Consider the following 13,019-nt stretch of genomic DNA (forward strand, 5'->3'; position numbering starts at 1 on the left):
ATGTACCTCTGTATGTGGAAATAGCCATCAGAATTATTTGGTGGCAAGTGTAATGTGGGCTTCAGCCATCAACTGATAGACCATAATTGTTACTGAGTGCATTAAAACGGTGTTCCCCAGTAGAGTGGGAATACTGAATTAGAGTATACCTGAGCTGCTCATATTCCAAATTATTTCTGCAGAAACCATTCAGTGACTAATCAAAGTAGCACTTTCTCAGCATTTCAGCGCTTGCTTTTGCCTAATTGTCTCCATCCTTGAAAGGAGTAGTTTGCTGCACATAGTTCAAAGCATGTGCATGCACATTTATCAATATGTACAAAATTCTGTTTAGAAGTGTGTTTGTGAATCATGAGTTAGAAGGGGGAACACAGGTAATATTCTATCTCCTGCTAAAGTAGTTTTATTAGCATATAAATGATAGCTAAATCTCTATATACATTTTTTGAAAGTTTATTTTATAATGGTTCTTAAATTAAAACCACAAAATAATTTATGTTGCTTAATTTTAGTAAGATAAACCTAGCAATGATGATCCTTATGGGTCCTTTCCAATATGGGATATTCTGTGATTCTATGCTTCTGTAACTTTTTTCCAGTAGAAGTGGGAAGTAAAAATAATACGTTATATATACAATTTATTTATTAATGAAAACCCAGATGGTGGAAACATTTAATCTCTTAATTTAATTTGAAATTGGGAAAATAATAACATCAAAGAGAAACCTCTCAGGCACTTGGTTTCATGCAAAATAATTGGGCTTTTTAATCAGCTGTTTAATTTATTTCCTTCAATTATTTTTTTAGGTAATAAGGAAAATATCTGGATGCATATTGATGCAGCCTATGCGGGAAGTGCTTTCATCTGCCCTGAATTCAGGCATCTTTTAAATGGAGTGGAGGTGAATGAGTGTTTTTTCTCTAGCAGCCTGCTGAAACCTTGCTCTCTTATAGAATTTTCGTGTTTTTTTATGCAGCCAAGATTAATGGCTCTTCCAGAATCTCTGAGTAAGCTGCACCTCGGTTTGCACTACAAATCCCTGTACATTCGATTATATTACTTAAATTTGTAAATTTTTAATGGTTTATACTAGGGCTATGTGAGTACCCCTTTATAAGAAGATTGTCATTCAAAATAACAAGTAGTACTGAATCAACAAACAAAAAAGAGATATTTTCCCCAAATATCACTAGAGACATATTTGTAACATCCTACATTACACAAAAATGAGGAAAAAATAATTTTGACAAATTAATGAGCTCATTATGTCTGGTTTTCTTCTTACATCCTTAAATTCATATAGTATAGAGCCAGTAGCTGTATCTCAAACAGACAGGGTTTAATAACCAAGAGACATAAATGAAATATTCCCCTAACAGCACTGCTGTTCCTTTTCCGCTGCCTTGCTGAGCTACTTGGCATTCAGTTGCTTAGATAAGAGTACTTCAATTTCCTGCTGCTCCCCTCACTCAGATAAGTCCTTGTCTTCCACGCCAGTGGAGAAAATATTACTGTTTGGTAAAGCCAGAAGTTTAAACATAGCACTGATAGGCAGTGAGTAATGAAGAAGAGGAGGGAAAACCCCCTCACAAATAAAGCATTTCTTTTTGTCTCCTTTTTATCAGCAAATGAAGCTTGTTGTAATTTCCTGTGGGGGAATATTTTTTAAATTATTGTTATTGATTCCTAAAGGAAATGAAACAGCATCCCTTGTCTGGGCCAGCGTTTGTCATAAGAGTAAATATTTGACAACCATGAATAGGTTTCTTACTTTACATAGTACAGGGTGATAGCAAGATAGATGGATAGATAGATGAGTAGAGAGACAGGCAGATCATCTTCTCTTATTAGAGCATTAGTTAATTGTTTACAAGTGACAGGAAAGGTTATGAGAAGCAAATGAGAACAGAAAAGTGCAATATAGAATAGTCAGACCTTGGTGATCCCCATCCCCAGCTTTTTAAGGCTGGTGCCTTCTGCCTTTCTTAAAACATAAAACATGGATGAAACCTTTCCAAAATCTTTACCCACCTGGGCTTCTTGTGATGTCCCACCTAAACATGTCAAGTAAACCAGGCGTGGCATATGGTGTATAAATGTGTATTTATTGCAAGTGCTTACTTTTTGGTGGTTTTTCTTTTGATTTAGATGAAACAATAATTCTAGTGAAAGAAAAGACCCTGTAAAAAAAAAAAAAAGAAAAAAAAGAAGAAATATTTCCTAGTCAGTTGTAATTTTTTGAAGGAATATGATGTGCAGATTCTGAATTACATGTATAGTTTCTTTATATAGTTTCTTGCTATATATGAATTTTGTGTCTATTAATTTCATATCCTTGGAAGTAGAAAACATAGGGATTTTTTATTGGAAAATGTGATATGAACCCCAATTAGTGTTTCTGAGTGTGCAAATGCATTTATTTATTTATTTATTTATTTATTTATTTATTTAAGATCACAATGAGATACACACTTTTCCATAACATATGTAGCAAAAAAGTATAATTGTAAACAAATGCTCAAAATGTTAATAATACTATTAGCCTTACTCCATACCTAACATGAATTCCACTTCCAAAATAAATGAAGATTTAACTCCAACAGTTACTAAATAAGGTGACATCAATATGAACATTATAAAGACCTGATTCAGGAATTGATTTATACTTATACAGACAATTTGACAAAGTCATATCATTATCACATGATTTCTCTTTTGTAATTCTGTTTTTATTTATCCATTCTCAGTTTGCAGATTCATTCAACTTTAATCCTCACAAATGGCTCCTAGTGAATTTTGACTGCTCTGCAATGTGGTAGGTATTTCAGTAAAGGGAAACATTACAAGAAACAAAAATGAGGTTTTATTAGTCTTCCTTTCTATGAGTAGACATTTCTTTATATTTTTCAACTGAAATAAGGAAAACTGCATAGCTTTAAATCTTATAAATTATTTACAGAATTCAGACTTTCATTTAATCCAAATTTCAAAAACACAAAGTTCTGAAAGAGAACTGAACTCTGCATTGTGTTCCAAAAAGAGAGAGAAGTCCCCAAAAGTCTGAAGATTTATACTTGCTCCATTTTGGGACTGTTTAAAACATAAATAAAAAACCTTATTTTAAGCATAGCAGTGCAATGAACAGCATGCTAAACAGGGTTTTTTTTTTTCTTTCTTTCTTCCTTTTCTTTTTCATAACATTTCTTTTGGTTTGATTCTTTTAAAAGCCGTTCTAAAAATGTTGAAGATTTGGCTGATGAAAAGCAGCTGATTTCAAAAAGGCCTATTTATGCAATTTTGTACTGACTTTCAATTTTCCCAGATGACAGCCCAGACATTTTGATATTAAATGATGCTGAAATAGAAACCCATAGACATACTTTCAAACAAAACAAAGTATTATGGCAGTAATAATAGCATGGGTTTGTTAAAAACGTTCCATGGATGATCCAATTTTGTCCCAAACAAAATGATTACCAGCATCACAATTAATGATACTTGTTAGCAAAACAGCTATTCAACAAAAGCAACCATTTATCAAAATAAATGAAAACATTAATTTCAGTCGTAAAAGAACAAAATTTACAAAAGAGAAAAAAAGAAGACTCTAAAACATCATCCAGAAATAGGTCACCTATTTAAAAGAGGAATAAATGTAAGACAGTGATCACTCAGTTGCTTTTGGTTAACCTTCGTCTCTTTTAATTTCCCTGGCAAAGTTGGTAAATAAATATATTACCTGAAAAGTTAATATGGTACCTTTTCAGGTAATATATTATGGTTTTTACTTTAATATTTCAGCTGATGTAGGCATTTTTAATCTTCCCACACATTGTGTTTTTTTCTTTTCCTTAGGGTAGATGGCTTCCATTTAGACCCTAATTCATCAGTAGTGGCAGCACCCCACAATGTGCTGTGTCTGTGTATGTAGGGAAGTGGGAAGAGGAGGAAACAAACTCCTTTGCTAGTTCCTCCCATCTTTTTCTCATCACTCAAAGACATTGTTAGAAACACAGCCACTTGCAAATTAGACAATACACTATCATTTTCCTTAATGTTTGTAGACAATGAGGAACCACAGTCTAGTCCCTAACAATTTAGTTTCTCATTAATTCTGCTGTCCCTGAAAACCCTGTGGAACTACGTTACAGGCATTTTATCTGGCTTTTCAATAAAACAATTTATATACAATCACACTGTGAGTTCCCATCTCAGGTGACTTTACGTTATTCCTAGTAAAGCTTAGACTTTAGACTTAGGGAAATATTTTTTCTGCATTTTGTTTCTTGTTGGGTTTTTATTTTTTGTTTTTAGATAAGACATTGCATAACATGCTTGTTTTCATAGGTAGGAAGATTGCAGTAAAAGGACTCTGAAGAGACCCTGCCATGTCTCCCTACTCAAAGTAAAAGTTTCACAACTATAGCCACTCAGGCTTCAGGTCAGCTAGGCATTTGCGTATAGGGGTTATTCCCTTAACACACAATAAATATACACTTAAGCTCTTTGACTTGAAGCCAAGTCCATTGTCCAGCAAGCTAATTCTAAGGCCCGTGTCCAAAATTCACCTGTCTTGCCAAATGTAACACTCCCTGAGGAGGTGAAAAGTAATAATAAAGGATGAAGGATGGTAAGAAAAAGTAACTGTGAAGAATACGTTCTCTTAGGATCCATGAAAAGTATTAAGTAAGATACTGTGGTAGTATGGAAAGAGGAGTTCAGTAAACACTGAACACCATTTCAGAACCAAAGTAATCTGTGCATCCATTGATGACCAGACTTCAAAATAACTCAGACTCCTCAGCACTTTCCCCAATAAACACTTGCATTTCTTTTCTCTGCAAGCTGATTAAAATAATCTACCAATTAGATCTGTAATGTAATTATGTAACTACTCAGTGCAATATGTGGCACTGATGTAGTTTCAGATTTGGAGACAATTTCATTATAAACCTTTTGTAAAATATTCTCAGACTTCCTGATGTACAGAAAAGAGCAGTCAATTTCCTATAAAAAGAAATTTAATAAAGCCAGTCCAAGAAGGGTATATTTTCTACATTCAAATATCAGAGTCCTTTAGAGACTTTCTTTTGAACCTACAGTCAGTTTTGCCTGACTTCTTTAATTGATGCTCTGGAATATTATAAAATAGGACTAAGTGTCTTCATTCAGACAGAGTGAAAATAATCTTGCAAAGTCTTGGTATTTTTGACTTTTATTACTATTTTCAAAGTTTAAGTGTTAACTTTTGATTGGGAAGGGTGTTTCTGTAACTGGAAGAAGGTGCTTACAGGAAATACTTATCTGTAGATCATAGAACACAGAATAGTTTGGGTTGAAAGGAACTTAAAGGTCATCTACTTCCAACCCCACTGTCATGGGCAGGGACACCTTCCACTAGCCAAAGTTTGCTCAAAGCCCCACCCAGCCTGGTCTTGAAGAGTGCTTGAAATGAAATTGTATTTCACTTCCCAGCTCCAGCTGAACAAACTTGAACAATCTACTTGAACACAAACTGAAATTTTCCTGGTGGTTCATTATATGAGGTCACCTTTTTATCTTTCATTTAAAATGCACAAAATAGAGCGAGGCAGTTAAAAGCTGCAGATGTGCAATTCAAGTAAGTCACTTCTCACAGATTTTCATTACTCATTTCACCAGGAGTTTTGTTGTACATTTTGTATTATGAATACTTAATATGTGAATCTGTGCTACTTAGGCTAGATCTTGGTCTATTAGCATAACTTCCAGCCTTAAAAAAATTGTGGTTTACCAGTATAATTTGTGAAATACATATTCACAGGATCACAGATTCATTAGGGTTGGAAGGGACTTCTGGAGATCATCTAGCCCTATGGTTTTCCTCTTGAGAGGTGGTCAAGGAACATCTTTTAGGCTGGTGGAAGAAAGGAACACCTTTCAGGCTCTGCCTCAGAGCCCCTTTAACGGAGAGCCACCCACTACAGTCACTCAACTTTTCTTTTTACAGTAACCACCACATGGCTCCTGATGTAGGCTCTCCTTGTTTGCCTTGCTCACAGACATCTAAAACCTCTAAAGAATCATACCTGATTTTGCTCTGAATGTTGGAGGATGGAGGTTGGTTGGAGCCCTGCTTTTTTTTGATCGCCAGGGTCCAAGGTGTCTCAGTATTATCCCCTGGAGGTGGATGGTTCTGGAGCTACATATCTACTTCTGTTTGAGTCCCTCCACTACCACAACAGCCTGTTATCTGTGTCTTGTAATGCAGCCATTTGACAACAGGTCATCCACCCGTGCACACCTGGTGCAGGTACCAGCCTTTTCTCCAGGAGAATTATCTGGGTATCCACTGCAAGCTACCAGCTGTACTGACACCTCCTTCCTTACCAGTTCCATCTGAGTGGCAGCGTCAGACTTCTCAGGGGCTGCCTCACTCACACTGTGTCTGGCTCCAAGGTGGGGGCCCCCCATTGTGGCAGAGACCTTGAGCACTGAGCACTCTGGTCTGGATCTCCTTAGGACTTGCCTGAGGTGTGGACCTGCTTGCAGAATGCAGCAGCACCCTTCCTGCATTCCCTGCCTACAGAAACTTCCATGTCATTTTTGTGAGTTCTAAGATAGATGTTGCTACAGAATAGTTACCCTTCCCATTGTTTTATACAGCATCTTACAGGAGAAGAAATAAAGCATTCACAAAACATCTTAAGACATTGCTTATAACTTGGATTAGCTGCATGGAGAATGAGCTACTGAAACACAAATATACCAAAGTAATCAAATACTTCAAATAAACTGCAGTAGAACAACCTAAAATCTGTTTAACCTATTTATCCTAATTAAACCTTTTTTAAATTATTGTTTTCCTCCTTTTGTCCACAGGACATTTTTAGCAATAATTAGGTTATTCATTGTTTTTATTTTATCTGAAAATCTGTCGCTATTTTTCATATGCATAAGTTTACTTATTTTCAGCCATGTACTTCCCATACCTGAAGGCAAATACTTACCTGTTGGCCTTGGTACTTCCCTGACCATTAGAGAGACGAAGGCTTTTTGTTTGTTTGAATGACCACAATCTAGATGTGAATGTGACTGGCAGTATGTACTGGCCTGTGCATTTATACATACACACTAAAATATTGGAAATTAGATTTTTACTTAGAAATTTACAATTCTACATTAAACAATTAAAACATAGAAAAAAGGTTTGGGCTTTTGTCTTTTAGAGTATCCCTGTGTTGATATAATTTTTGCTCACTTTGTAATATATTTATAGCCATAATATAATGATGTAGCAGTCTTTCCCTTTTTGATTTATGGTTTCTTCTTCTGCCTCTATAAACCCCAACATTGGTGGAGGTGAGTCAGTCTTACTCAGCATGAACCACGAACCAGAAAAATCTCGTTATTAATCGCTGGCAAAACACCCTTTATTCTCTCCAAAAGGGACACACTGGCTTTTGAACCTCAGTCCAGTCTCACCCCTCAGCTGACAATAGTAAGTTACACTTCTCAGTGTAACATTGTGCAGTAGAATGTCTGTCAGGAATTGTGTAGTGGATCCAGCTGATGGCAGGGTGGTACAAGAGGGGAGTCAGAGTCAGAGCTGGGGCTTGTCCCTTCCAGGGGCTGCTCTTGCTGCTTCCACAGCAGCATGGAGAGACAGTGGCCGGCACCCCCAAAGCCTGAGCGCGGCTCTGCGCGATGTTTAGGAAGCAACAGCTCTTCCCACGCAGCTTTGTACTGCAGTAATTTCAAGACAACTTCTGTTGACTGCAAACATTAACATTGCTTCAGCTAGTCTCACATTCTGGTGTGAGTGTCTATCACCATAAAAAGATCCTCTATGTCTGTTTCTTGTCTGTTTTTAAATATGCAGTCGTGCAGTCATGCTGCCCGTTCCTGCTGAGCCTTACACTTAACTGCTTGTAAGTACAGTACTGATATGGCTGTGAAAAAGCACTGAAAATGGCACAGGCTGTGCTCAGGAAATATGCCAGTTTAAACACATTCAATTTGACTTCACTTCTTGTGGAAATTTAATCCCTTAAGTCTTTATTCTTAAATTTCTCAATTTGATTTCTTTCTTTTTTTTATACAGGGTGAAAAAAAGATCAGATTTAATAGGTGCCTTTAAATTAGAACCTCTTTACCTGCAGCATCACCATCAGGAGTCTGGTAATTTTATAATTAAATGAGATTATTATTATTTTGTTTGCACTCTGATATTTAATGGGGAAAAAAAAGGACTTATAATGAAAACAGCAATTCTTAAACTACCCAAGTTGTTTAGGAGGCCGTTTCCATTTTCTGAGCACTCTAGGGAGCTAAGCTCATTAAAGTGCAAATACATGTCTAGTGAGATTTTAGTTAGTTAAAAGCAGTACCAGGAAAGTAATTTCATAAAGCATTATGCATTACTACTTTTGTATTGGGATTTCCCCAGTTGCAGACTTACCACTGATTGATTGCAGAAGTGTTGAGAAAATTCTCATTACCTTTTGGCTGTCAGATAAACGTGTTATTGGGTGTTGTGTAACAAGTCCCCTAACCTGTCTTCCCCAACACATCTTTCTCCAGAATGATTTCAGGATCTGATTTGGTTTTAGAGTTTCTAAGGCCTGTGACTTTTTTTCTTAGTTATTCATGCAAGCTTTGATTCAAATTTTTCAGAAACACGTGTGAGGAAAAAAACACTCCCAGAAACTACAAAGAAGAGGTGAACTGTGTTTGCTGTCTGTGCTCTGCTTTTGAGTGATAGCTTTCTGGGACATTATGCTGTGGCCCTCATGCTCTTAAACAACTGGCTGTAGAGAAAGGCAGAAAGAGCAGACTATCTGTTTGGTACAAAATGCTCATGAAAGCTCTTTGCAAAATGCACACAAAGAACTTAAAAATCTCAGGCTCTGTACAAAGCTCCTTAATGGATTAATGATGGTCCTTGCACATACCTAGCAACTGCAGAGTGGTATTTTCCCTCCTAAAGCCCATTTTTACACATCTGGTTATTAACTGAATAATTGTGAAGAAGGTCACAGCAGTGCAGAGTCAACATGAGGTGGAAGTTCCCTCATAACTTGCTGAAGAGAGTGAATCATCTGTAGATGGACTTCCCATATACTCAACCTCATTGTTTTCCTGGAATTTCTGGTGCTGATCTGTGTTCAGAAGCATATCCTGATATGGCTATGAACTCATTGACATTTAAATTAATACCATCCAGAATTCCACTATTCACTGAAAAGCCCTAGGAAAAATGGATTCATGTACCTTAATCCTGAACTGGCATAAACCTTGCATTTTATTCCTTTCCTCCATTTCCAAGGAATGCAAACATAGAACAGTGCAATAAACAGGAACATGCAGTAATTCTGGAGCTGATGTTCACCCTCTAAAGGCTCAAATTATTAAGAAAAAAGATATACCTTTTTTTTTTTTTTTTTTTGCCTTTTCTAATGGAATATAAAAGTTACAGCAAATACACTTAAGGCACTAGCTTTTACTTAACATACACATTAAAAATATTTATCTTCAGGTGAAAAAATTCCAGCCTTAACTAAAATGAAAATATGTTATTGGGACAACTGATAATGCTGATACAAGAACTTCTGGTCTTACCTGGGTTAAATAACACCTGAAGAAAACCAGACCTTTCTTAAAAACAGGTAGTTTCAGTAAAGCCACCTAGTTGACCTAAAAACTTTGTCACCCAGTTGGAGAAAGAGTTTTTTAGCCTTCATCTTGCCTTTGGAAGTGGAATAGCATGTTAGATGATCTAACATACTGATTTCAAAGGAGATAAACTGATTACTAGCAGTCTAGGGATGCCATTTTTTTTTCTATGCTCCATTCCCATGTGATATCAATTTTCTAAGAAGTTGGACAACACTTTTCAAATGCAAAAGCCTCTGGTTAAACTTCCAACCCACACTTGCTCCTTCAATAAACACAGTCAAATTTGCTACACGAAGGTGCTGCAGTCCCCATTGACTCCTGTGTGATTTATGGGATGTCAGCACTCCTGAAAATACGACTTGCCAAATGGAGGGTCTTGAATTCTCAGTATTCTCAGGTCTGAGAATTCCTATCCTGGTTTACTAAGTAAATGAAGTGGTATTTCTAAATTCACTTATCTCTCACTCAAGAATTTAAATGAGCGGAAAAATATCTCTATCCGTGAGCAATTACTCTTATTAACCATATGGCAATTATATGTGTCCCCAAGGGGAGACTCTTTATTTTGTCATTAATTATAATTTTGTGTGATTTGCATCACCACACCAGAAAGATTATACTAGCTTGCCTGGCAACCCAGGATATAGGTCAAATCCTCATGGCAGTGTTAGAAGAGTGCAGCTTTATACTCTACTGTGAGCACCACATAAGCTCCCACAATGCAATTCCTCCTGGTTAAATACAGATGTAAGACTAAGGCTTGTAATCAAGGAATCAAGCACTAATCATTGATTACATTCTGCTTCACAGCTTGTGAAAGGCGTTGTTGTGGATCATTAGACATAGCCCCTTACAGGAGCGTAGGATTATTTATCTGTCACCAGTTGCTTTACTCTCTTTGCTACCAGTCTTGCAGCTATCAAACAGAAATGGCTGCTACAATGCAGAAGAATGTGAATGTTATCAATTTTCCTCGTTACCAAGCAGAGACAACCATATTCATTTCCAGAAGACCAGAAACAGGTTGATGATTGTTGGTTGTTTTGTGGATTTGGGGTATTTTACCACCTGGAAAACAACATAGTGACAGGTTAAAGAACCTAATGTCCTTCTGTTACAGGGACAGAAGGACATGTTTTTTCCTGTGTTTTGGCTGCAAATGAGAGAACATTGGCAAGAGAGCTTGTAACACAGAAAAAGTTGTTTGGTTTTTTCCCCTGGAAAATATAAAGGCTGAAAATTATGTAAATGGCATATACTGGTCAAATTCAGGAGCTACAGTTCAACCTTCCAGTTAACATTTTAGCAATTCCAGGAACATTTAGCATTTTCCCAAGGAATCCAAGTACATACTCTCCTATGAAGCTTATACTCCAATGCAGAGAAATAAAGCAGAATAAGCTAAACAAATGCTTCCTAGAGAAGTGCTTTAAATATTACATCAGTTTAATGTCTCTTACTAGCTTACAGCAAGTAACTGACTGAGTTCAAGTTTACTTTACTGTGAAATCAGTTGAATTCTTTGATTCAAAGAAAAGGCAGGTGAATCCTGACACTGTGTGCTTACATAAAAGGACAGCTGATAATGCCCTCTGCTTGCCTTCCTGGACTGCTTTGTGGCTTAGTCCATCTGTGTAAGGGCCTTCCACTCCATCAAAAGAAAAACCATAAAAAATTGCAGAATACTATTCTCCAAGCAGGAACAGGTCAAATTCTGAGTCAATTTTCCAGTCACTTACTAGATGTTCTGTAGAATTAGCAACAAATATATGCATGAGTATAAAAGGTGGATTATTTCAAAGAGTGTTACCAGCTCACGAGGGTAAAGGCAATGACATTTCACAGCAGAGAATGAGTTATGAGGTGAGTCTGGGGATTGTGCAAACTGTTTAAACCAAAATTAATAATAGTTATTTTATCTACTGCTTGTTTTCTCTACATGAAGAAAATAAACATAATATTTGATCTGTCATCTCCATAGCATCTGCAGTACAACAGAAAGGAAAATAGTGTTTCATGTGTAAACTGTTTGTTAGTGGCATATTTTGACTAGCTAAGGAACGAAGGTTATTGCAAGCACCTTCATTTAACATGCAGCCAAGTACCCAGCTAGATATTTAGTGCTCCTGTTGACACTGATGATGCAGAAATTTGCAGCAGATGTAAAGGATAGATAAGATACAGCTTTTTCAATAACATTAGAATGATTGAAGTCTTCGGCTGTTGTGATAATGATGCAATGTGAATGTTTTTTCTTTAATTTCCAGGTCTTGTCACAGATTATCGGGTAAGTAGAGTATCAATGTAATTAACACTATTACTTGTCTGTACTGGTATTTTTAGGGCTTTATTTTCCATTACTGCCATAAACTTCCAAACTTTGTGTTTCTTTACAAGAAGGACACAGCTTGCTAAATTTTTTAACAAATAGAAATTTGGGGTTTTTTCTGTTTTTTGAAAAAAAAGTTTAAAGGCAGAAATTGTCTTGCATGTGCAATATCTTTAGATTTAGGCAGTACAAAGAAATTTTCTGAAGTTGTGGGTTTGGTGGTTTATTTCTTTGACATAGTGAATAACACAATTTTAAAAAAATTAAAAGCATCTCTATTTTAATCTTTTACCATGGAAACACTGTTGTTTTGAAATGGAAAATGTGCCTGTCTTTGTAGATGCTAGCCCCACAACTTTAAACGAGCCAATGTACATGAGTTTCTCAGATACTTGTTTTTCTAAAGCCTTTGAGGAGAATTCAGGATGCACAAAGAAAATTTGATTTGCCTCATGACCCTTCCGTTCTGACTCCAACCTCCTTTGCCAATTTTAAGATGAAAATTCTGAGTATTAAATGGCATTAATAAACAGGGATTAATAAACCAGGAATATATATTTCTTCTATTATTTGATCCACCTCCAGCACCTGCCCATAGGATGTGGCAATGTGGGTCACTTCAAAACCATGGCAGAGCATACTTTGTGCTGTGTCACTGCAGTGGTGGCCTCTGACACGGGCTCTTCTTTCTCTCTGGGCTGCAGCACTGGCAAATCCCCCTGGGCAGGAGGTTCCGCTCCCTGAAGCTCTGGTTCGTGCTGAGGATGTACGGGGTCAAGGGGCTGCAGGAGCACATCCGCAAGGTGACCGGGAATGTCCTTCTTGGGTACCCTCTGGTGGGATGGCGAGGGAAGGTGAGCTGCCTGCCTGGCTGCTCTCCATGACTTCTGTGCACATCAGAAGGCACAGGAAGCAATTTGGGGCAGCTCAGTTTGACAAGGGTGCTGCCCGTTTGCCCCATGTAAGGTCAGCATTTCGTATCATGGCCGGAGCAAAGGTGCCATTCATTTTATGCTCATCTTTAGGAAAGAA

The 13,019-nt window shown here is 37.0% G+C and overlaps 1 protein-coding gene across 5 annotated transcripts in view; it reads left to right on the forward strand.

Annotated features, from left to right (window-relative positions):
* Window positions 1-13,019, forward strand: part of DDC (dopa decarboxylase) — a 46,420-nt gene that overhangs the window by 23,293 nt on the left and 10,108 nt on the right. For all 5 annotated transcript variants that reach the window (XM_054285062.1, XM_054285064.1, XM_054285066.1 and 2 more), the window contains 5 exons: window positions 808-902; window positions 2,749-2,816; window positions 8,085-8,161; window positions 11,926-11,945; window positions 12,692-12,790. In XM_054285062.1, the coding sequence (XP_054141037.1) occupies window positions 808-902; window positions 2,749-2,816; window positions 8,085-8,161; window positions 11,926-11,945; window positions 12,692-12,790 (359 nt within the window). The remainder of the gene's footprint in view (window positions 1-807; window positions 903-2,748; window positions 2,817-8,084; window positions 8,162-11,925; window positions 11,946-12,691; window positions 12,791-13,019) is intronic.

This window comes from Melozone crissalis, unplaced genomic scaffold (assembly GCF_028551555.1).
Source record: "Melozone crissalis strain CALT ecotype California unplaced genomic scaffold, PUWL_Pcris_2 ptg000042l_1, whole genome shotgun sequence".
Lineage (NCBI taxonomy): Eukaryota > Metazoa > Chordata > Aves > Passeriformes > Passerellidae > Melozone > Melozone crissalis.